Source organism: Schistocerca serialis, chromosome 1 (genome assembly GCF_023864345.2).
Source record: "Schistocerca serialis cubense isolate TAMUIC-IGC-003099 chromosome 1, iqSchSeri2.2, whole genome shotgun sequence".
Taxonomy (NCBI): Eukaryota; Metazoa; Arthropoda; class Insecta; order Orthoptera; family Acrididae; genus Schistocerca; species Schistocerca serialis.
Genome location: NC_064638.1, coordinates 352320884 through 352347177, shown reverse-complemented (window position 1 = coordinate 352347177; position 26294 = coordinate 352320884). Strand labels below are relative to the sequence as shown.

The 26294-nt window shown below is 44.9% G+C and overlaps 1 protein-coding gene across 2 annotated transcripts in view; it reads left to right on the top strand.

Annotated features, from left to right (window-relative positions):
• The window catches only part of LOC126457446 (apolipoprotein D-like), a 173605-nt gene that overhangs the window by 135224 nt on the left and 12087 nt on the right, over positions 1-26294 (top strand). For both annotated transcript variants that reach the window (XM_050093740.1, XM_050093731.1), the window contains exons 3-5: positions 8966-9096; positions 21708-21796; positions 22225-22320. In XM_050093740.1, the coding sequence (XP_049949697.1) occupies positions 8966-9096; positions 21708-21796; positions 22225-22320 (316 nt within the window). The remainder of the gene's footprint in view (positions 1-8965; positions 9097-21707; positions 21797-22224; positions 22321-26294) is intronic.

Below are 26294 nucleotides of genomic sequence, written 5' to 3'. Positions count from 1 at the left end.
TCAGATTTATCTGAAATATCTTTAGCTTTATTTCTGCATGTCCCAATGTGTTAAAACACTGTAACATGGGTGTAAGATTACATTGAGGTGTTGCCTTGACACAGACATACCAACGTTTGAACATCTTTGAGTCGACAGCTGCGTCATACGTAACAGTCTTTGGTAGGTGATTGACAACTGGCTTTCATTGGGCAGTAGACAGACCTCTGTAAGTGTGTTAAGCATCATCAATCAACCATGATATGCAATGGAGAGTTTTACATGTTTGGTAGTGCATATTTACTGATTGCTAATTCTGTACTGTGCCAAATGACGTAATGCTTTTAAGGGATGTAGTGCTATATGGACAATATAGACGATTTCTTTCTCATGGGAAATAGCGATTTGTGCTTTCCTTTCTTGTAGCGCTTGATAATGGGACCATGTCTCCCTGAAACATGTTAATTAAATAACACATTTAGACAACTGTCCTGATACCAGTGTTACATTGCATAGTGGCCGTGTACTACATTTTCTGATGCGTAAAGACTCGTGTTCTATGAGTTCATACAACACTGAGAGGCCCATACTGGCCTCACTTAAATCAATTAGAACCTGAGGATTCTTAACTCCTGGTATCCCCTCGTTCAGAAACCACCAGTAGAGATGAACCACGCAGGTTACTACGGGAGAGTTATATCGTGCACAACGGAAAATTTCTAAGGATAAAAATGCAGATCCTGTTTCAGAATGTTCTGTCACAACGATTTGTTAATTTCCCCCATGCACAGCTAACAGGCATTGCGATTTTGTCTGTTTTCACTTGAGCAATGTTTCACTGGTGTCTTGACGCGACTCATATACTTTTCTAATGATGTATTAGTATTTATGCATCTATTAGTAGATCCATACCTCGCAAAGCACCTTAAGGTGTGTCGTGGAGGGTACCTCTGGTAGCATTACTTTTCCTCCCTAATGAACGGTACGTGGAAAGAACCACTTTCGACGAACCTCCATTTGAGCTCTGTTTTCTCTGACTTTCTCGTAGTGGCCACTTCGCGAGATATTAGTGAGAGGGAGAAACAGGTTGCCACATGCTCCGTGGAACATCTGCTTTCGTAATTTCAACAGTAAACCTCTCCGTGATGCACAACACTTTTCTTGTACTCTGTGTCGGTGTAATTTGTTGATCGTGTCCGTGACACAGTCGTGTCGACCAAATGATCTCGCGACGAAAGGTACTGCTCATCGTTGGATCCTCCTAGACCAGCTCGGTAAGAGCGACGTACTAATGGATGATACTCAATGTTTCGTAATCTACTTATTTCGTTTATGAATTATTAAGACTCTTGCAACGAATCTCAACCTTGTATGAGCATTTCCTATAAATTGTTTTACTTGACCATTCGACTTTCTGTCGTTCCGGATTATGCTTTGCATTTTATGATGATGACAGTCTCTAGTGACTTGTCGCCAATAATGTAATCTAACTGTAGTTCATCTCTTTGCATATTTGTTCGCGGTACATTTACTTACGTTCAAGGTTTACTTCCAGTCCCTGCGCCAATTGTTGGTTACCTGGAGGTCTTTCTTTGGCTACACTCTACCTTCCTAAAGACAACAAAATCGTCCCTAAAGAGCCTCACTGAGCCTCCAGCATCCCCCATCAATCGTTAGCGCTAACGGCCGTATAACGCTCCCTTGGAGTACTCCCGAAATTACCTTTACATCTCTCGATTTTGTTCTGTTGAGAAGGGTGTGTTAAGTTCTGTCCGCAAGAAAGGCCTAAATACACGAAAATCTGATTCCATGCCCTGTAATCTTGTACTTTACCACGTTTTTGTTAGGCCGCTTTCTTGTCTGTCTGTCTGTTCGGTAAAAATTTTGCAGTTGTTTTTAAAATAACTTCCCGATGAGCTGGAGACTTGAAATTTTAAACGTAGATCAGACCTTGACAGCAATGCAATATGAACTCTCTTTCTTGTCTGGAGTATGGCGGAGGGTACTTTAGTTATCAGTATTATTTCCCGAAGAGCTAGAAATTTTCAATACAGCTCAGAATACGATGACAATGCAATATTAAGTCGCTTTCTTGTCTAACGTGTCGCGGAAGGTACTTCGACTATCACTGCCATTTCCCCATTTTCCTGTTCCAGCCACGAACGGTTTGAGGGAAGAACGACTACTTCGAATCTCTCTGAGTTCTACCTCGGCGGCCACTTCGAGAGATATACGTAGGAGGACGTTATATACTGGATGGGTCAGGTGCTGAGAAACTGACACAAACCTGAAATTTAACAACTGTTCGTGTTGTAATCTCATCAAAATGCTTGAAAACTACTGAATTGTTTCACATACACACGTACACAAGATTTGAAATAGAAAATAATTATCTAAGTAAAGACGAACTTACAATGTACTATGTATCTAAACAGGGCAAAAAAAAGTATGAAATAATTTGTCCGAGCCCCAGACAGATGCCTAAAACAATACAAATAATCCTGAGAACTTGTTATTGAGAATTTTTAATAACTACGAAGACACCTGTACGACTTTAAACGAAAAACATGGAGTGCATGCTACACGTAACTGATGCATGGATAGTTCACCTCGTTACTGTTATACTACTTTCTAATTGATGTATGAATATTCCACCTTCTGAGTATTGTATGTCGCATTTTTTGTTTTAAACCTTCCAAGTATTTTCATGGCTATTAATAAGTCACAATCACAAATTTTCAGGACTGTCTGTAGGGGTTACGAGAAATTATTTTATATTTTTTAATCCAGTTTAAAAACGAAGTCTATTAAAAATTCATTTTTACCTAAATAATAATTGTTCACTAAGTAGGAGAGTGGAACTGTCTCGAATGCCTTACAGAAGTCAAGAAATACGGCATCAACCTGAGCGCCTCTGTCCGCGTCGCTCTGTGTCTCAAGGAACGAACAGAGCGAGATGAATTTCGCCATATCTGTGTTTCATATTTACATTACCCTATTTTTGAACCCTCATGAACTGCAAATTAATATTTTTGCAATGATTACAGTACAACAATTGAACGTTTAAATACAGTGTAATGGAATCGTGTATGTCGTTGTAGACTGATGACAGCATCTAAAAATGAAATGTGGAAATTCAAAACAAATATATTTACTACAACTGAAAAATACTTCTTCCTTCGTCATATTAAGTTTGATTGAAAATTTCTCTGCGATTTTCAGTAAATTCAATATACTGCACACCTTTTAGGCAGTTAAATTTCTGCCTCTAATAAATAGGCTCTGTTTGTTACCCCATCTACGTGTGCGTGTATTTGCAACTACTTTATACACGGTAAAGATTACTCTATTGTCCAGTCGCCATTTGTCAAGCGAGATATAGCAAACAGCTTTCTTATCACTGTGTAATATGTGCAACGGGTAAGACCACTAAGTACTTTAGTACTTCAGTAATTAGTGCGTGCGACAACAGTACCCTAACTCAAGACAACGTTACCACTGTTTTATTATCAGTCCCTGAAAATAACAACCCAACTCCAATAGGAAGCAACAGTCTCGTAGTAGTAAACCGCTGGGGCTCTATGAGACTCGCTCTAGGATACCACTTTCCCAGGGGAATAAATTATCTCGAAGGTCGGCCGTTGTTCGTTACACATAGTGGGAAGTATTTGACTCGCAGAAAGTGATAAACCGTTATGTGCACTCACGCTTTAAAACAGTTTAAGTTTCCATACAGTTTCGAGTGAAGTTTCCCGGCTCCAACGTTCATGTTAGTGGAAGACATCTCAGTACAGTGAGTGCTCTAATGTTATACGAATTCCTGTTGAAACAGGTGTTTTATTTTTGGTGAAATTTGTTTTATGAGTATTAGGCCGTGGCCTAAGTCAAGTTTCTCCGCCTAACGTTTATGCATTATATACTGCCGGGGAAAAAATAGTAGACCCTTTTAGAGCTCTCCAATTCACTCACGATTCATTGTCGCAACAGTGCATATGAAGTAAATGAAATACTGCATTTACAGATCAATAGCACAAGCGATTCTGAGGTACCAAGTATGGGCCCGTCCCGAAACACCCATATTAGTAGGTGGTGTAGTCTCCATGAGTGGCAGTACAGGCACTAACTCTGGTATGCAGTCGATTACAGACGACGAATACTGCCTACTCGACCCGTTCACGTAGTTCCGTAAGAGATGTTGGTTGTGATGGAGCCTTGTTAGCAGAGGGGAGGTTGTGGCTCCTTCAACAAAGTCAAACATTCTACATGCATGGTGTTAACAAACTGGTCTCTCGCTAGGTAAATTGCATTCGTCGCCAGGGTGACTGTGTTGAGAAATAATTATTGAAGAGTAAAGATGTAGAATGTTAATACCGTTTCTCTTATTTAGGAAGCCTTAAAACTTTTCACATAAAAAGTTCGGAGGCGCTCCCTCGTTATTAATTTAGTTTGTGAGTTTTTAATACTCCGAACTAACTACAAAAAGAAACGAAACTCACAACGACATATAGTGTCCATGTTTGATAGTGTATAAGTATACATCAGTTTGTGAACATTGAATCTTAAGTTAAATTATTTGACTATAACTTATTTTTGTTGTTGGCTTAAACGCACGTTATTAAATACATACACTGCCAGAAAAAATTACGACGTCGATTTCGATCTGATGATCCCATGTGCCACTTGGGGGATAGTAGACGTAATGATAACAGTTTCTTTAATTATAATAGTTTCAGCGTCGTCCACCAACAGATAGCGTAGTTGCATAGCTACCTGAGCGCCAGCTGTGTTTAAACCTTGACTGAATGCCCACAGCCAGAAAGCTCAGTGTGGCGCAAACATGTGAATCTACCGTGCAACGGAGATGAACTCATGCTAGCCAGCTGAGAGAGTTTGAAAGGGGCCAAATTGCTGACTTCCGCGTGGCGGAATGGTCCTTTCGGAGACTTGTCACAGAAGTTGGACGTGCTGCGTCATACGTGCAACGATCCTGGTATCTGTGGTCACGTGAACATTCTCACAACCGTAGATGTGGTTCTGGATGTCCACGCAGCACACGTGCCCCTCATGATCGTCGTATTATAAGGGGAGCAGGGGCAGATAGTACAACTACCACAGCACAGATAACACGTGTCAACATGAACTTTAGCGAATTGGTTATTAGCCCTGGGACTACGGGCAAGCACACTTCTAGCTTGTCTTCCACTCACGCCACAGCATCCACGTACACGGCTCCAATGGTGGATCACCTGGAAGATGGGGTGGCGCGCCGTGGTCTTCGGTGACGAAAGCAGATTCTTCCTGCAAGCAAGTGATGGTAGTTTGCGTGCACGACGTAGACCTAGTGAGAGTTTTATCGTAGAGTGCATTCGTCCAAGACACATTGGCCCCACCAGAGGCTTTATGGTCTGGGGAGCGACAAGCTGCTCGTTCACCTTTGGTGCTTCTGGGTGGGATGCTAATCAGCGCTCTGTAGGTGCAGATTGTTGTTAGACTAGTTCTTTTGTCGTTATTGCATCAGGAAGGTGGTGTGTTGTTCGACAGGATAATGTTCACCCACACATTGCCTGTGAAACTTAACATACTCGACAAGATGTGCAGCAACTTCCCTGGCCAGCACGATATTCGGAATTGCCTACAATCGGGCACATCTGTTGGGGCCAATTAAGGGCTGTGTGAAGGATGATCGCTGACAGTAAACCCAAGGAGTAGGGATGTTGCAGACGTTACAGCGGTCGTGAGCGGTCTAGCATATACAAGCAGGAGGAGAGGCCGCTCCATGTGTCGGCGAACTCTTCGAATTCATGCTTTCAGTTTCCCGAAGGTTTCGCATTGCCTTGCAGAGTTTAGGGTGATGCCTTCAGGGATGAATTCCAATTGTACTACACCTTGAACATCCCAGAACACTGTGAGCATGACTTTGCCTTTTAAGGGCATGGTCTTGGACTCTTGTCACCTGTGGTCCTTTCTGGCGGAATTCCATTCCTGCTCTCTTGTGTAGGCGGTCAAAATGCTGAACCACTTTTACCACCTGTCACAGTGTTGTTAAGGAACCTATCACCGTCCAAAATGCAAAAGAAATTGTTGACATGTGTTCAATCTCCTGTGTTTGAAGTTGAGATGACCCTGGCGCAGCTGAGCATCGTGATGAGATGACCCTGGTGAAGCTTAGCATCGTGTTAACACAGACGGTACAGGTGCGACTTCGGCTTTTAGAAAGTATATTATTGCCAGCCACCAGCATCTCTTAATGATTCGTATCTTAGGTGATGGCGACAATATCTTCCAGTAAGACAAATGTCCGCGTCACAAGGCCTGACTCATCCAATCGCGAGTTGAGCAGTTTGATAGTGAATTCACTTTCATGTTAGACGCTGTGAAGCGGACAACCATAATCTTCCGGTTCAACAATTTATTTGTTTATACCCTGAACTGCGCCATTCCGTTGTGAAAAGTTCCGTAGAAACCGATCGACGTAGTTGTAGTGAGCGAGCAGTTGAATAGACACGAATAGCAAAAACGACGAAAATGTGCAGAGTCACGGGAAACAGCCCGAAGAGATGTTTTGTGCAGAGCGCATACATGTACGCATGCACGTTTCCCTCAAATGGTTCTTCACTATGGCTGTCACCATTGACTGGTTATACTACACAAATACACAGATTTTCAGCGTCTACCTCCATTCCTTTCTGTCAAATCTGATGTACAAAATATTTACACAAGCACGCGTCATGAGTATGCTGCTGATCTGTCTCTCTGAGTTGATTCAATTTGATGAGTCTTGTCACAGAGTAAGGTACATGGTCCAAACACAACTGCGCCGTGACCAGGACTCCCTTTGCATTGAAAGAAGAAGTCTCGTGTCCTCTGTGGCGAGATATCATGTAATCTTGGGAGTCGAGTACTGGTAGGTACAGACTAGTCTTGATGTGATGGAGGTCATGGCTGCATGCTGTGACAGACGACAAGATAAAGCGATAAAGTCTTCTGAGGAATACCCACGTGGTTGTAACTGCAAACACGGGGAACGGTGACGTCTGAAGGCGTATGGCGATGCCGAGCACGACATAGACAACGATGCAGGTGATGAGGGAGCCGACAAATAGATGACAGTCGATAACTGCTATTGTAACACAGATGGTGGTGAAAACGACAACAAGCATATGTTTGCAGCGGCGAAAGCAGTGGTGAATGGTGGGTGAAGAGGCAGTTTCAGACATGGAAAGTGACACTGCGAAGAGCCAAGGATAACAGTGTCAGCAGCGAATTGAAGGGGCGTTCCATATTTTGTAATGACTGACTGTTTCAGGCGAGTTAACTCGATATCGGCCTTAGACTTAAATATTTTACGACACATTCACCGTAATACAATTTTCGCTCACCCACTTGATTTACAGGAAGTGCGATGTAGTAACGCAGTGTTGTTAGTTGATGAGACATACACATTTTAGTCAGCCACTGTCCTGCGCTGGCTGGCAATATAGTACACTCATGCTCATAAATTAAGGATAATGCTGATACATAGTGAAACAACGCTCTGGTGGGCGGTTTGCGGGTTTAAATCACCTCGGGGTATGAGCATGAGCATGCGTTGCATTTGACCTGCGGTCGTCGCACGGTGGCGCTGGCAGCAGTCCACATACGCAGAGGTGTGTTGGTGCATGTCATAGTACGGTGCAGACGTTTTCAGACGTGCTAATCGTGACTGTGTGTTGAAAATGGCTCAAAGAACACATATTGATGAGGGGTAGAATACTAGGGCGACTGGAGGCTGGTCGAACACAGCAGGTCATAGCATGAGCCCTCCGTGTGCCACAAAGTGTGATCTCAAGATTATGGCAACGATTCCAGCAGACAGGAAATGTATCCAGGCGCTACAGTACGGGACGTCCACGGTGTAAAACCCCACAAGAAAACCGATATCTCACCATCAGTGCCCGCAGACGGCCGCGGAGTACTGCAGGTAGCCTTGCTCGGGACCTTACCGCAGCCACTGGAACAGTTGTCTCCAGACACACAGTCTACAGACGACTGAACAGACATGGTTTATTCGCCCGGAGACCTGCAAGGTGCATTTCACTGACCCCTGGTGACAGGAGAGCCCATAAAGTCTGATGTCCAGAACACAGTACATGGTCATTGGAACTGTGGTCCCAGGTTATGTTCATGGACGAGTCCAGGTATAGTCTGAACAGTGATTCTCGCCGGGTTTTCAACTGGCGTGAACCAGGAACCAGATACCAACCCCTTAATGTCCTTGGAAGGGACATGTATAGAGGTCGTGGTTTCATGGTGTGGGGTGGGATTATGATTGGTGCAAGTACACCCCTGCATGTCTTTGAGAGAGGAACTGTAACAGGTCAGGTGTATCGGGACGTCATTTTGCTCTAGTATGTCCGCCTTTTCAGGGGTATAGTGGGTCCCACCTTCTTCCTGGAGGATGATAACGCACGGCCCCACTGAGCTGCTGTCGTAGAGGAGTACGTTGAAATAGAAGATATCAGGCGAATGGAGTGGTCTGCCTGTTCTCCAGATCTAAACCCCATCGAGCACGTTCTGGGATGCTCTCGGTCGACGTATCGCTGCACGTCTTAAAACCCCTTGGACACTTCAGGAGCTCTGACAGGCACTGGTGCACGAATGGGAAGCTATACCCCAGCAGTTGCTCGACCACCTGATCCAGAGTATGAAAACACGTTGTGCAGTCTGTGTACGTGTGCATGGTGGTATATCCCATATTGATGTCGGGGTACATGCGCAGGAAACAGTGGCGTTTTGTAGCACATGTGTTTCGGGAAGGTTTTCTCAACTTACCACCAATACCGTGGACTTACAGATCTGTGTCGTGTGTGTTCCCTATGTGCCTATGCTATTAGCGCCAGTTTTGTGTAGTGCAACGTTGTGTGGAACCACATTCTGCAATTATCCTTAATTTATGAGCATGAGTGTATATAGAAGCAGGCGGTGATTGCTATTCTTCTGTTCACAGTACCTGGGCAAGTGGTACGAGCAGGAGCGCTACTTCGCAGTGTTCGAGCTGGGCGGCAACTGCGTCACTGCCGAATACACGGACGAGGGCAACGGCGTCGTCGGGGTGAACAACACTATGACTAACCTCGTGTGAGTGCGCGCATCGCCAGGTTCACAAAAAATTATGAAGATTTCACTTTTTGTTTTCTGCTTGATACAGAACCAAACAAAATATAACCACAACTTATACACCTGTTTTAGTTTGGGTTCGAAGTGCAGAATCTAATCTAGAATAACTGGGTTCATGTCCAGTTGGTCTTCTTCATTTGCGTTTTCTTTTATTTCCGTAAACTGCTTGGCAAGACGATTCGTTGAAACACACCTATCTTCACCCATCCTTCGGTCTCTAATGACCTAGAAGTCAAGACCTTAAATAAGACCACAGATTGCTCTCGCAAATTACGAGCCAGTAATTTGTAACCACAGGTCTGGCGCTCGATAGCGTCCCACTGGTTGTGAAAGTTTGGTTATCATTGTAATCAATGATCTGAAAGCAAGTTAGTCTGCTGAATTGCTCGACGTCATACACGTACAGTATCATTTCGCGCCGTACCGACTTGGGTGGACCGCGACTGGATTCGTATATGGGAATAGCCAGGTAGAAAGGACAAAAATTTCGTTTTGCCTTTCCTTCGACGACCTTTTTAGCGCAACACAAGCAAGATGGGACACGAGATGGAATAATAACGGCTATCTCCATTTGTAAAGGAACTAGCCTAGCTTTTGCTGTAATGGATTTCGAAAATCGTGGAAAACAGAAATCTGGTTGGCCAGAAGGAGAGATGAATCATGCTCTTCTGGAATACGAGTCCTGTACATATATTGCACCGCCTCTCCCAATACTCCTGCTTCGAATTCCCCGCCGGTGCTTTCCCTGGACAATTACAGGTGAGTCTAACGTTAACTCAGTAACGCGGAGCTGTTACTACCGGAAATGCTAGACTCAGCAAATTGTTATTTGCCGTCATGTGTGAATGTTCAACGCATATGGATGTCACTAATGCAAGTTAAGGGTGATTTTTACTTTGGAACCAGTATTTTTCTGTTTTGGATACAATAGTACCCTGAGGGGACAAAAGTAATGGGATAGCGATACACAAACACACAGATGGCGGTAGTATTGCGCACACAATGTATTAAAGGGCTGTGCATTGGAGCACCTATTTGTTTTTGGGTGATTCGTATGAAAAGGTTTCCGACGTGATTATGGACACACGACGCGAATTAACAGACATTGAATGCCGGATGGTAGTTGGAGCTAGACGCATAGGACATTCCAGTTCGGAAAGTATTAGGGAATTCAATATTCTGAGATACACTGTATAAAGAGTGTGCCGAAAATACCAAATTTCAGACATTACCTCTCACCACGAACAACGCAGTGGTCGACGGCCTTTATTTAACGACTGAAAGCAGCGGCGTTTGTGTAGAGTTGTCAGTGCTAACAGACAAGCAACTCGGCGTGGAATAACCAAAAAAATGTGTGTGAAATCTTATGGAACCTAACTGCTAAGGTCATCAGTCCCTAAGCTTACACACTGCTTAACCTAAATTATCCTAAGGACAAACACGCACACCCATGCCCGAGGGAGGACTCGAACCTCCGCTGGGACCAGCCGGTGGAATAACAGCAGAAATCAATGTGAAACTTACGACGAACGTATCCGTGAGGACAGTGCTGCAAAATTTGGCGTTAACGAGTGTGGCAGCGGACGACTGATGCCAGAACCATTGCTTATGGCACGACGTCTCTACTGGCTCGTGATCATATTGATTGGATCCTAGACAACTGGAAAACCCTGTCCTGGTCAGATAAGTCTCGATTTTATTTGGTAAGAGCTGATGGTGGGGTTCGAGTGTGGCACAGACCCCACGAACCCATGGACCCAAGTCATCAAGGAGGTACTGTGCAAGCTAGTGTGTGCTGTGTTTACATGGAACGGACTGGGTCCTCTGGTACAAGAGACTGAAAGAGGTTATGTTTGGCTACTTGAAGATCGTCTGCAGCCATCGATGGAGTTCAGTTTTTATGAATGACGCCAGCCGGAGTGACCGAGTGGTTCTAGGCGCTACAGTCTGGAACCGCGCGACCGCTACGGTCGCAGGTTCGAATCCTGCCTCGGGCATGGATGTGTGTGATGTCCTTAGGTTAGTTAGGTTTAAGTAGTTATACGTTCTAGGGAACTGATGACCTCAGAAGGTAAGTCCCATAGTGCTCAGAGCCATTTGAACCATTATGAATGACAATGTGTCATGTCAGTGGGCCACAATTGTTAGTGATTGATTTGAAGATCACTCAGGATAACTGGAGCGAATGATTTGGCAACCTAGACCGCCCGACATGAATCAAGAGGAGTGTTCGTAGACAAAATCCTGCACCCACCACACATTCGCAATTATGGACGGCTATAGAGACAGCATGGCTTAATATTTCCGCAGGGTATTTCCAAAGACATGTTTAGTCCATGATATTACGAGGTATCCCATGACTTCTGTCACCTCTGTATATAAAGTCAACAAGTTCTACACCATAAATATTATTAACGTTAGATTAAACGTAAAACAAATAAAAGTGGCTGGTAGCAGAAATTATAAATAAATAACAGCGTTCTAATTTTGAACAACTCGTTACAAGGCTAAGAACTTCATCTTCAGTTACACGTCTTCAGTATCTGGGTTTGTGTCAGTCTGGGTTATATTATTATGGTAATTTGATAGGGTTTGTGGGTCAGGGATTTTCACCTGCCTCGAGATGACTGGGTGTTTGTGTTGTCCTCATCATTCATGAAAGTGGCGCTTTGGACCTAGCAAAGGCTGGGAACTTGTACAGGTGCAGATAACCGCGTGGTTGAGTGCACCACTGACTAAACATCATCATCATCATAATCATTGATAGGGCTTGTGATGACTGGAACGAGTCCACACATGCGGATAGTGATTCCCAGGTAGTACAAACAAAAGACTTTTAATTCAAGACACAGAAAATGGAATAACCCAGGGTTAAATGTCTGCAGGGCCCAGTTAGAAGAAAGCCTGAAGAAAACACGAATACATAGTCTTCCTAGACCGACTTTTCTTTAGTAAGTGAAGATTTATGGCACTTGGCTTATTCTACGTCCGGTCGGGTATCTTGTATTGATGTCCTTACTTGACACAGTCGCAAAGTAAGGTCAAATTGGCGTATACCGTCTCTAGTGAAGCCGGGGTCGGTGGAGGCGATGGCTCCAGTAGCGACTGCTGGCTGCTCGTTGAGGTACTGGTGTGCCGATCCTCTGTTGTTGGATTGATGGCGCTGCAGTTGGAACTGGTCTGTCTGTGGCCAGACGCCCCCTTAAGCACAGGCTTGGAGGACTGACACTTGCTCAGTGTTCAGACAAACACGTGACTGGCAGAGGGCTAAATTGGGCTACAATCCAGCCTATGTTGTAGAGCCTAGAGGAGGACCTACGATTAGGCAACCCGCCAGTCGTGTCTGTAGTGCAGGTAGACGTAGTTGCAGGATGTAGCATTGCGTACTTAGAGTTGCGCTTTTCCACAAATTTGAAAATGAAAAGAATGAATGGGTTTACTCCACGATACATATGAAAATGTGTTTCCTCGGAACAAGAATACCTACAAACTATTTCTTGTACCTTTGGATTAGGGCAGGGCTAATCAACCTTTTTTGCTTATTGATCACCTTTTTATCTCTATTTGTAGTAAATTTTTCCTACAGCCCACCAACTCCATGGTAATGGTGATTTACAAGGTAGGAGATTAACTTCATTTTATAAAAATTATAAAGTATAGTTACAGCAAGTTAGAGCAGATAATAGTCGTAGTTAAAAATTTAACAAAAATTGTATAGTAAAATCTCCCAAAAAGTATAGTCTGCTTGTAGCTGCTAATCCTCGTTTATTGTGAAATCAAGCTACATCCGGTTTCGCGATAACAAATCGCATCTTCGGGTGAAATTTGGTTGGATTTTACTACAAACATTTTTCAAAGTTTTTTTAATAATGCATAGATTAAGCCGTCGTTGCCCACATATGACTTATATGTCATTTACCAAACACTCGTGTCACTTTTCTATGAAGACCTACTGAAAATGTTTTTAAATCCCCTACTGCTTACCGTCAACCATGAAAGTGGAACGCCCACTAGTGGACGGAAGGGATGAGGTTGCCAACCACTGGATTAGACGATCTGCGTAGCCGCTAGCTCTCCCACATCGATCTCGTAATGGCAGTTATATTTGTTTTTTCACCACTAGGAGTCAAATCAATACTGAATACTGCCACAAAAAGAACCTTAGTGATGGATATAGGTGGATAGGCGGTATATCAATATTCATACGACATGCTGTGTTTGTTTTTACCCTGCGGAGGTCTAACAGGTGACTCCTTACAGTGATATCTGTGAAGCTTGTTCTCGTGATCTGACAGCTGGAAGAAATGGGGCATATTGCGATTTGTACTTGACTGTTTCGTTATCGTAACGAAACGACGCCTTCCCACACTTACACGGTCTTCTAAATTCTTCCCATATCTCTTGACTGACAGTGACACACCAGCTTGTCTAAGATTCGAAACAGTTTGTAAAGCAACATTATCTAAACAGTTCCCCGCCTTCTTTAAGCACTGGGCAATAAATAAATAGAGTGACACCCAAGGCGAAATGTGAATCCACCCAACATTCATACACTTGCTCTTGTAGAAATATAAGAACGGCTATCTTGGCGGAGTCAAAGCTGTCTCATGGAGAAGTGCATTAACCACTTCTCCATCATTCTGTTCTCTCAATAATCTTAAGGTGAAGAAATTACTTAGCCAGAAAGTGTGTGAAGTGCATCCTTTTAAGTGCGGGAGAATATTTCGTTCAAATTTATTGAAGAGAAGAATCGTACGCGTGCCTCATAGGAAGAACAATTTCGGCTTGTCGAACTGTTATTCTGTTACTCCCTATAGCAAATTTCAGAAAAGTTTGTGAGATAGTCAAATTTTGGACCTTACGGAGAGTGCAAAGAACAGAAGGTTTATGGAAGAAAATCATTGAATTTGGAGTAATCTGAACGTATACTTGGACACACAAAGGCAAATACACGATTGACAAAAATCTCGCAGACCGTATATACCAAGCTACGAAATGGTACGTGATATTCTGAAATGAAGTTCACACTATCTCGATAAATGACTAAATAAGGCTTTAAATGTAATTTTAAAATAGCCTTCGTTGCAAACAAATGCAAAAGTGACACCTACATAAATGATTTTCCTACACGCTCAAAACGTTTCGTGAATAACTGCTGCATTTTAAATAACGCTAGGAACTTTCCCTCCCGGAGTGTCGACTTGTGCCTCTTATATGTGGTGGCTCTTACACTGCGTGATCAAAAGTATTCGGACACGTGGCTGAAAATGATTTGCAAGTTCGTGGCGCCCTCCATCGGTAATGCTGGAATTCAGTATGGAATTCAGTATAGTGTTGGGCCACCCTTAGCCTTGATAAAAGCATCCACTCTACCAGACATACGTTCAATCAGACGCTGGAAGGTTTCTTGGGGAATGGCAGCCCATTCTTCACGGACTGCTGCACTGAGCAGAGGTATCGATGTAGGTTCGTGAGTGCTGGAACAAAGTCGGTGTTCCAAAATATCCCAAAGGTGTTCTATGGCATTCAGGTCAGAACTCTGTGCAGGCCACTCGATTACAGGGATGTTATTGTCCTATAATCACTCCGCCACAGGCCGTGCATCATGAATAGGTGCTCGATCGTGTTGAAAGATGCAATCGCCATCGCCGAATTGCTATTCAACAGTGGGAAGGAAGAAGGTGCTTAAAACATTAATGTAGACCTGTGCTGTGATAGTGCAACGCAAAACAACAAGGTGTGCAAGCCCCCTCCATGAAAAACACGACCGCACCGTAACACCACCGCCTCCGAATTTTACTGTTCGCACCACACACTCTGGCAGATGACGTTCATCGGGCATTCGCCATACCCACTCCCTGCCATCGGACCACCACATTGTGTACCGTGATTCGTCACTCCACACAACGTTTTTCCAAGGTTTAATCGTCCAATGTTTACGCTCCTTACACCAAGAGAAGCGTCGTTTGACATTTACCGGCGTGATGTTTGGCTTGTGAGCAGCCGCTCGATCGTGAAATCCAAGTTTTCTCACCCCCCGCCCAACTGTCGTAATACTTACAGTGGATCCTGATGCAGTTTGGAATTCCTGTGTGGTGGTCTGGATAGATGTGTACCTATGACACATTACGACCTTCTTCAACTGTCGACGGTTTCTGTCAGTCAACAGACGAGGTCAGCCTGTACGCTTTTGTGCTGTACGTGTCCCTTCACGTTTCCACTTCTCTACTACATCGCAAATAGTGGACCTAGGGTTGTTTAGGAGTGTGGAAATCTCGCGTGGAGACACAAGTGATACCCAATCGTCTGACCACGTTCGAAGATCCTGAGATCCGTGGAGCGCCCCGTACTGCTCTCTCGCGATGTCTAATGACAACTGAGGTCGCTGATATGTAGTACCTGGTAGTAGGTGGCCGCACAATGCACCTAATAAGAAAAACGAATGTTTTTGGAGGTGTACGGATACTTTTGATCACGTATTGTGTCTTACCACTGTATGAAATACTCGTAAATAGATATAGGCAAGGGAGAACGTGTCAATCAGGCTACAAGGTCAACCATTACCAGTCCGGCAGTCTTTCAGCAATTGAGCATTCGACAGATTTTCCCTTCTCTGGAAATCGTACCACGGTATTAACGTTCAAAATGGTTCAAATGGCTCTGAGCGCTATGGGACTCAACTTCTGAGGTCATTAGTCCCCTAGAACTTAGAACTAGTTAAACCTAACTAACCTAAGGACATCACACACCTCCATGCCCGAGGCAGGATTCGAACCTGCGACCGTAGCGGTCTCGCGGTTCCAGACTGCAGCGCCTAGAACCGCACGGCCACTTCGGCCGGCCGGTATTAACGTATTTTGGAAACAAAATACTTGGCAATATCTCGCAAAATGCGCTATTCCGATGTATATTGTTCGTCAGAGATCAAGATTTGTTAACGCTGTAACGATACGGTAAATGGAGCCTAATGCATAGAAGATATAGTACACATATACACTGTCTGATCAAAAGTATCCGTGCACCAGTTTGTGGACATTAATATGTAGTGTGTCCACCCTTCGCCTTTATGATGGCTTGAACTCTGCTGGAGACACTTTTGATGAGATACCTCACTGTCCCTGGAGAAAAGGCAGCCCATTCTTTCTCAAGAGCCGAAGCCAGAGAAGGTAATGGGCCGGTCGGAGTGGCCGTGCCGTTCTAGGCGCTGCAGTCTGGAGCCGAGCGACCGCTCCGGTCGCAGGTTCGAATCCTGCCTCGGGCAAGGATGTGTGTGATGTCCGTAGGTTAATTAGGTTTAATTAGTTCTAAGTTCTAGGCGACTGATGACCTCAGAAGTCGCATAGTGCTCAGAGCCTTTTGAACCATTTTTTAAGGTAGTGGTGTTGGACGCTGGGGTCTGAAGTGAAGTCGCCTTCCTTACTCACCCAAAAGTTGTTCAGTTGGGTTTAAGTCGAGACTTGGCAGGACTGTGCATTCCAGGACCGTTGCCCCACTCTTTACGACAGGGTACTCAGTTCTGTAAAATCTGTTCATATGCTAGGACCCTAGTCACGAAAAACACCACCATACGGTAACTTCTCCTCCTCCGTACACAGTGTCCGTCAGATCCACGTCGTTCCATTGGAGTGCCACAAGGAATAGAGTCACGACCCTAAATCACTAGTTTCCAGTCGTCCACTGTCCAGTGGTGTCGCTCTTTACGCCATTCCAAGCATGGCTTATCAGAAGCTGTTCAGTGTAACCCATAATCGTGAACTCCCTACGATCCCTCCCTGCACTAGCTGCACTGCTGGCAGCACTCTGGAAGTCACGAACAGTTCCTTCCGCTGATTTCATGAGATATTTAACACAACCCTTCGACGATACCCACCTATCAGAAAACGTGGGTATGCTTGGTCTTGAACTAGCTGTGGCTGTTCCCTTCGTTTCCACTTCAGAATCACATCACCACAGTCGACATGGGCAGCTTTAGAAGGAGTGAAATGTCGGTGATTGATTTGTTACTGAGATGACAGCCAGTGACTAGCCCACTGAGCTGTTCTGATTGACTGCTTCTCTACTGATGACACAATACGCCCCCTCCTAAGCTGCGGTCATATTACCTCACGAAGATTCCTTCGGCAAGGCTTCGGACGCAGCGGTCAAAGCCTGCTGTGCTCTGCCTTGAACAGTACCCAATGGTGCACGAGCGTGGTGACTCGGAAACTATTCAGACTTAATGCCTGATGCCGCTTCCAGATACTTATGCCATTTCGCAACGCCAAGGCATGGCGTCAGTACTGTGCTAACTCGGTACTACTTCCTCAGACGAATCTGACCCAAGATGGACCGAGCAAGTTCGCGCAGTGGTTAGCACACTGGACTTGCATTCTGGAGGGCGCTAGTTCAAATCCGTGTCCAGCCATCCTGATTTAGGTTTTCCGTGATTTTCCTAAATCCCTACAGGCAAATGTCGGGATGGCTCCTTTGAAAAGCTACGGCCAATTACCTTCCTCATTCTTCCCTCATCCGAGCTTTTGCTCCGTCTCTAACGACCTCATTGTCGACAGGACGTTAAAAACCAATCTCCTCATCCAAGATTGAGCTAGCATGAAATTAACAGAAATGCGAAAAATTAACCCGATGAGAAATAATCAAATGAGATTCATCCTTTTATTAATATGTCCCTAGAGGAATAACGTAGGCAGGGCTCCCTCCACCGTATCTCAATGAGAGTACAACTGCCAAATACCAGGAGGTAGCACGCGTCTTCCTTTCTGATGATATGCCTTTTGCAGCTGGTAGGCAAAAAAGACTAAGTGGCGGTGGAGGCTTCTTTACGAGGGAGCCTCAAGAAATTTCTTTTTGAAGGAAATCTGCCACGAATCCCTGCTTATATCGGACATTTTGGGCCTGTTTAGGCTTGCAGAACAAAGACGAGGCTTTTGAAATAAACTGTCCTCCACTTCAGCTAAGTTTTTAAACTTTTCTAACTGATGTGATTATCGTACAGAAACTTGTAAGATAGTTCTCCAGATCGTTACGACCATAAACGTATAGCTAGCCGAATTTTAATCCTTTCGATTGTTGTCAAACCAGTCTCTCAGTTTACATGAATTATCTGTTAAACATTTAATTAAAATACACTCCTGGAAATGGAAAAAAGAACACATTGATACCGGTGTGTCAGACCCACCATACTTGCTCCGGACACTGCGAGAGGGCTGTACAAGCAATGATCACACGCACGGCACAGCGGACACACCAGGAACCGCGGTGTTGGCCGTCGAATGGCGCTAGCTGCGCAGCATTTGTGCACCGCCGCCGTCAGTGTCAGCCAGTTTGCCGTGGCATACGGAGCTCCATCGCAGTCTTTAACACTGGTAGCATGCCGCGACAGCGTGGACGTGAACCGTATGTGCAGTTGACGGACTTTGAGCGAGGGCGTATAGTGGGCATGCGGGAGGCCGGGTGGACGTACCGCCGAATTGCTCAACACGTGGGGCGTGAGGTCTCCACAGTACATCGATGTTGTCGCCAGTGGTCGGCGGAAGGTGCACGTGCCCGTCGACCTGGGACCGGACCGCAGCGACGCACGGATGCACGCCAAGACCGTAGGATCCTACGCAGTGCCGTAGGGGACCGCACCGCCACTTCCCAGCAAATTAGGGACACTGTTGCTCCTGGGGTATCGGCGAGGACCATTCGCAACCGTCTCCATGAAGCTGGGCTACGGTCCCGCACACCGTTAGGCCGTCTTCCGCTCACGCCCCAACATCGTGCAGCCCGCCTCCAGTGGTGTCGCGACAGGCGTGAATGGAGGGACGAATGGAGACGTGTCGTCTTCAGCGATGAGAGTCGCTTCTGCCTTGGTGCCAATGATGGTCGTATGCGTGTTTGGCGCCGTGCAGGTGAGCGCCACAATCAGGACTGCATACGACCGAGGCACACAGGGCCAATACCCGGCATCATGGTGTGGGGAGCGATCTCCTACACTGGCCGTACACCACTGGTGATCGTCGAGGGGACACTGAATAGTGCACGGTACATCCAAACCGTCATCGAACCCATCGTTCTACCATTCCTAGACCGGCAAATGAACTTCCTGTTCCAACAGGACAATGCACGTCCGCATGTATCCCGTGCCACCCAACGTGCTCTAGAAGGTGTAAGTCAACTACCCTGGCCAGCAAGATCTCCGGATCTGTCCCCCATTGAGCATGTTTGGGACTGGATGAAGCGTCGTCTCACGCGGTCTGCACGTCCAGCACGAACGCTGGTCCAACTGAGGCGCCAGGTGGAAATGGCATGGCAAGCCGTTCCACAGGACTACATCCAGCATCTCTACGATCGTCTCCATGGGAGAATAGCAGCCTGCATTGCTGCGAAAGGTGGATATACACTGTACTAGTGCCGACATTGTGCATGCTCTGTTGCCTGTGTCTATGTGCCTGTGGTTCTGTCAGCGTGATCATGTGATGTATCTGACCCCAGGAATGTGTCAATAAAGTTTCCCCTTCCTGGGACAATGAATTCACGGTGTTCTTATTTGAATTTCCAGGAGTGTATTAATGCTTGTGCTCTCTTCCGCATGCAGTCCTCAGTCACTCCTTACAGTTAGTAACTGCCATTCGTCTTTCATTCTAGACAATTCCCAGATAAGAGAAGGTTTACAGCCCCCTACCTCTTCCAGAATGATAATATTTTGACAACTGTTTCACAATAAGGGGCTTCATTATTGTCCTTTGTCGTTGTCTATACTTCTTGTTTAAAAAAAAAATAGAGTGAAAACATCTTAACTGTGACACAACTAAAAACAGCTTCTACACAAGTTTCAATGATTTAACATTGACGCACAAGGAAATCTGATACTTTGGCAGGCACGTTATCAACAACCTTCCTGAATACGTTAAATGCCTTGTGGATGATGTGGTGGAGTTTAAGGATGAAATACAGGTCTTTCCTCTGGAAAAGTCGTCCTGCTTTACTGAATACTATCGGAGAAACCAAGCGTTGCTTGCATTTATTTACAGCTGTGCGCCCACGCCGGTACCAGTGAGCGTCTGGCGTTCTGCTTAATGTTTATGACGTCATATATTTTGACCTATGTGTCGTATAATGATGTAGTTTTCTAGATATGGAGTTAGTAGCAATGTAGTAATAAAACTGAACGTCATGCTCGATGTAGCAGTATTCACGTGTCTCATTGCTTACGACGTCGTATCTCCTGATCTATAGGTCCCACAATGATATACTCCTAACTTTGCACTTACAAGCAGTGGAATATGTGCATACTGTTAGTAAAGTGATTCTCGATTACCGTAAGTAGCAAAGAAGCAATGAATTATTATGCGGTACTTACACTGCGTGGACAGCGGAAAAGTTGAAATCGATAAACTTGTCTCGTTTCAACGTTTCGTAGGAGTTGTCAGCGAGGAAAAACAAATTCGCAAAGTTCGAAATTATGCGTGAAGTTTGTTGCAACTTTTGAAGTACACTTATTCTTAAATAATGGGTGGATAATTTCTGGGTAGCCACGTGTCACCGGCTACGCCTCTTCTCCATCTCTACCCGCACCCCTTCGGTAGGAAGGTGTGCCTTACCCCACAGTGGTTGCCGCCTGACGGTAACGTATGTGTGCACCAAGTTTGGGTGAAATCCCCAGTGGTTTAGGAGGAGGTGTGGAACAGACACACACACACACACACACACACACACACACACACACACAGAGAGAGAGAGAGAGAGAGAGAGAGAGAGAGAGAGAGAGATAAACATGTAATAATGTTGTTACGAGGATAGTACAGGTGATCAGCTGTGGCCTTACTGAAGGAACGAGCCCAGAATTAGCGCGAAATAATTTAGGAAGACCATGGAAGACCTAAATCAGAATGGCCGAGCAGGGCAAACTCCATACTCCCGAATGCGAGATCAGTGTCTTATCAACTCATTCAGCTGGTCCCTTGTACTATGTTCTTTTGATCATATGCAGTACGCAGCAGGTAAGTGATAATATAAACCAAAACCAAAATCTACCATACTATTGACACTCACTAATAACTCCTGCACCACAAACATGCAGCTAGGGCCCTTGAGCTCCTTCCAGTCTCATTGGAAAACTGACCATTTGTTCGTAAACATGTATGTACCCCTCAAGCAAGTCTTCGATGGCCTCCCTACAGTGTGACTGAAACCTGAATTAGCGTCCCCTCATCATGAGATGTAGAGCTCAGGAGAATGATAAGACATTACTATCATGCACAAAAGATCTTGGCACTTGTTTTCTTGTAAAAACATTACGTTCTGACATTTTTATAACTCGTATAGATTATAGTCACAAGGATAAAAATTAATCCAAGAGGTTGTAATACGATTCTTGTTAGCAGCGAGGCTTTATAATACTTCATAAATTTTATCTGTTACGTAGTACGCACATTCCAGAATCTTCTCTCTTTATAACATAAAAAAAGTGAAGGGGGCACATAGCACTCTTGTTAAAGGGTGCACATAACCCATAAAATGTGGAACAGTAAATGGCGTTCTGTTGGCGCTGTGGGAAGAACTTAATTTCAGAATGTGTTTTGTTTGTAAAGGACGGGCCGAACGCAGTCTATAAAAGGGCGGGCGAGGCTGGCGAACAACACGTCTGACGCTCGACTTGTCGTCATTTTCTCCAGCGTTGGTAAGTTGAGGAGCAACACAAATTATGTTGAATTGTATGAAAACCGCTACAAACGGGAAAATAGTGTAACACAATCCATTGCTGCAGATTATCATTATCGAGGAAGCGATAACACACTGCGTCTAGAAATTTTGGGAAAATCGTGGTTTACACGCAGCCACTTCACCACGTCATTAAACAACCAGTTCCAGCCAGAAATAGACCACCGTCAGGTCACGTTATATCTGAGGATGGCATGATAATATGGCTACGTGCAAACCATTGTTTTCCAGAAATTATAATTCCGCTTATATGTTAGCTATACTGGTGTGCAGTGAAGGCTACGAAACAGTTGTAAAACTTATGTTTCACGCAGATAGGTTATAGTGCCATATTTTGACCGGTATTTGCTATTGAGCTAAATTTTTGGTATTTACATCTTGTTACAGGTTCTTTTGAGGCACCTTACTGGATCCTTGGCACTGATTACGATAATTATTCAGTTGTGTGGTCATGTGGATCGTTCGGTGATGTCGTCAATGCAAGTGAGTACAATTTAAAGAGTAGATTAGATATATTGTTTATTCTGTTGAGTAAGTTCACAGATGATCTGAAATGGATGGCGAACATGCTAAAAACATACACTACTGGCCATTAAAATTGTTACACCAAGAAGAAATGCAGACGATAAACGGGTATTAATTGGACAAATATATTATACTAGATCTGACATGTGATTACATTTTCACGCAATTTGGGTGCATAGAGCCTGAGAAATCAGTACCCAGAACAACCACCTCTGGCCGTAATAACGGCCTTGATACGCCTGGGCATTGAGTCAAACAGAGCTTGGATGGCGTGTACTGGTACAGCTGCCCATGTAGCTTCAACACGCTAACACAGTTAATCGAGAGTAGTGACTGGCGTATTGTGACGAGACAGCTGATCGGCCGCCATTGACCACACGTTTTCAATTGGTGAGAGATCTGGAGAATGTGCTAGCCAGGGAAGCAGTCGAACATTTTCTGTATCCAGAAAGGCCCGTACAGGACCTGCAACATGCGGTCGTGCATTGTCCTGCTGAAACTAAGGGTTTCGCAGGGATCGAATGAAGGGTAGAGCCACGGGTCGTAACACATCTGAAATGTAACGTCCACCGTTCAAAGTGCCGTCAATGCGAACAAGAGGTGACCGAGACATGTAACCAATGGCACCCCATACCATCACGCCGGGTGATACGCCAGTTGGCGATGACGAATATACGCTTCCAATGTGCGTTCACCGAGATGTCGCCAAACACGGATGCGACCATCATGATGCTGGATTCATCCGAAAAAATGACGTTTTGCCATTCGTGCACCCAGGTTCATCTCGTTGAGCACACCATCGCAGGCGCTCCTGTCAGTGATGCAGCGTCAAGGGTAACCGCAGCCATGGTCTCCGAGCTGATAGTCCATGCTGCTGCAAACGTCGTCAAACTGTTCGTGCAGATGGTTGTAGTCTTGCAAACGTCTCCATCTGTTGACTCAGGGATCGAGACGTGGCTGCACGATCCGTTACAGCCATGCGGATAAGATGCCTGTCCTCTCGACTGCTAGTGATACGAGGCCGTTGGGATACGGCACGGCGTTCCGTATTACCCTCCCGAACCCACCGTTTCCATATTCTGCTAACAGTCACTGGATCTCGACCAACGCGAGCAGCAATGTCGCGATACGATAAACCGCAATCGCGATAGGTTACAATCCGACCTTTATCAAAGTCGGAAACGTGATGATACGCAGTTCTCCTCCTTAGACGAAGCATCATAACAACGTTTCACCAGGCAACGCTGGTCAACTGCTGTTTGTGTATGAGAAATCAGTTGGAAACTTTTCTCCTGTCAGCACGTTGTGGGTGTCGGCACCGGCGCCAGCCTTGTGTGAATGCTCTGAAAAGCTAATCATTTGCATATCACAGCATGTTCTTGCTGTCTTCGCGTTTGTAGCACGTCACCTTCGTGGTGTAGCAATTTTAATGGCCAGTAATGTAATAGAGAATAAATATTTTACACAAGAGTTAATATACTATGTTTTAGTATTAATTGTATAAATCAGATGTGAGTTGGTTCTCAAAGATATGAAACAAGTAAGAAATTTACATCTGTTTTTCAGTTTTTGTGTAGTACTTAATGGAATAGTATAAGTACAATGGGAAGAAAAGATGCAACACCAAAAATAGTAAATGAAGAGTAATGAAATTATGGTACATTTGTATGTGTAACATACTTAAGTGACTATCATTGCAAGTTCACAGGCTTCTGTAAGAGCGAGATGAGCCATTGCAATGTACACTGCTGGCACGTTAGCAACCACTGTAGTCCCCGGAATGTTAAATGAAAAAATGCAGACGTGATTGCATTGTGTTGTACAGGAGCCATATGTCACTTTGGGGATGGAGTACCATGAATATTGAAATTCGTCGGTCAAAACAGGGAGTCTTAATGCTTTCTGTGGATGAAACCAGAGGCGTCGTCCGGTGAGGTCCCACAGGTACTCCGCTGGAGACTGATCTCATCACTGAGCAGGCGAAGGCTGCATGTCGACACTCTGTAGAGCATGCTGGGTTAAAAATGGTTCAAATGGCTCTGAGCACTGTGGGACTTAACGTCTGAGGTCATCAGTCCCCTAGAACTTAGAACCACTTAAACCTAGCTGACATAAGGACATGACACACATCCATGCCCGAGGCAGGACTCGAACCTGCGACCGTAGCGGTCGCGCGGTTCCAGACTGAAGCGCCTGGAACCGCTCGGCCACAGCGGCCGGCCATGTTGGGTTACAACAGCGATATGTGTGCGAGCTTTATCCTGTTGGCAAACACACCATGGAATGCTGTTCACGAATGGCAGCACAACAGATTGAATCACCGGACTGACGTGCAAATTTGTGAAATAACCACGAGAGTTCTCCGCTGTTATACGAAATCGCATCCCAGGCTCCTGCTCTCCAATGAGCTCTCACTTGACACCGCTGTAGTCGCAACTGGTGGTGGTTTGGGGCCAGTGACATGCACGATACAGGGCCTTTGGCTGAGAGCTGTGTTTGAAGTGACCGATTTGTAACAGTTCGTTGTTTTCCGTGGTGCCAACTGCTGCTTGACTTGCTACCAGATGTAGCACGATGCGCCAGAGCCACACGTCAGACACGACGCCCTTCCCCAGTATTAATGCCACGTGGCCGTGTGAAGCCCGGTCTTCTTGCGACCGTCAATTCTCGTGACAACCACTGTCGGCAATCATGTGCAGTGGCTACATTCCTGCCAAATCGTTCTGCAGTATCTCAGAAGGAATATCCTGCTTCTCATAGCCCTATTAGACGACCTAGTTCGAACTCAGTGAGGTTTCGATATTGTCGTCTTTGTCGCCTTAAAGACATTCTTGGCTAAGATCAACTCACCACGTCCAATTTCAAAGGTAACTAGCGCTCACGACCGTCACAGCGTGTGTTTAAAGCAAAGCTGATTTGCATCCTCATAGGGGCGGTACCTAGCACAACTCCTAGGTGAGGCGCAAAACCTCAATGGACATCGTCTTTCAGATGTAGAAACTCCTTTTTATGTTGCAAAACTCCTTCTCAGTGTTGCGATTTTTTTCTCATCAGTGTACGTGTACAGGGTGTAATGAGTATAAGTGAAAATATTTTTGTTTGCGGTACCTTAATATATACACACATCAGTATGTTGGTTTTCTTCTCTGCTTTGAAGAGTCTTTTCACAAACACATCACAAATTTTTGAGATCTGATGTTTTCTAAATGGGTGTAACATGCATTGTCGTCATATCTGGGTCACAAAATGGACTGTGCTTGTCAGTATAGACTTTCTGCTGTGCATCCATGCACCCACGTTTCACTACCCGAGCTGCTAAACGGGGGAAGTGGACATTAAACATCTAGCGCCACCGCACAATTGAAGATAAACAAGAGCCAGAAGCCAATGGCAACGAATATTAACCATCAGTGGATAAACAAACATAATTAACTCCAGTAGACATGAAACAATTAGCGCCATCGCACAATCAAAGATGAACAAGAGTCTGAAGCTAATGCCAACAAATAATTACCATCACTTGGTGACCAAATAATATTTACTCTATCAAAGTGTTGTTTTGCCTGCGAGAGAAAAATTTTCCATGCAAAACTGAAGCGAAACCTCTGTCTCTGTTGTTGTTGTTGTGGTCTTCAGTCCTGAGACTGGTTTGATGCAGCTCTCCATGCTCTTCTATCCTGTGCAAGCTTTTTCATCTCTCAGTACCTACTGCAACCTACATCCTTCTGAATCTGCTTAGTGTATTCATCTCTTGGTCTCCCTCTACGATTTTTACCCTCTGCGCTGCCCTCCAATACTAAATTGGTGATCCCTTGATGCCTCAACACATGTCCTACTAACCGATCCCTTCTTCTAGTCAAGTTGTGCCACAAACTTCTCTTCTCCCCAATCCTATTCAATACTTCCTCATTAGTTATGTGATCTACCCATCT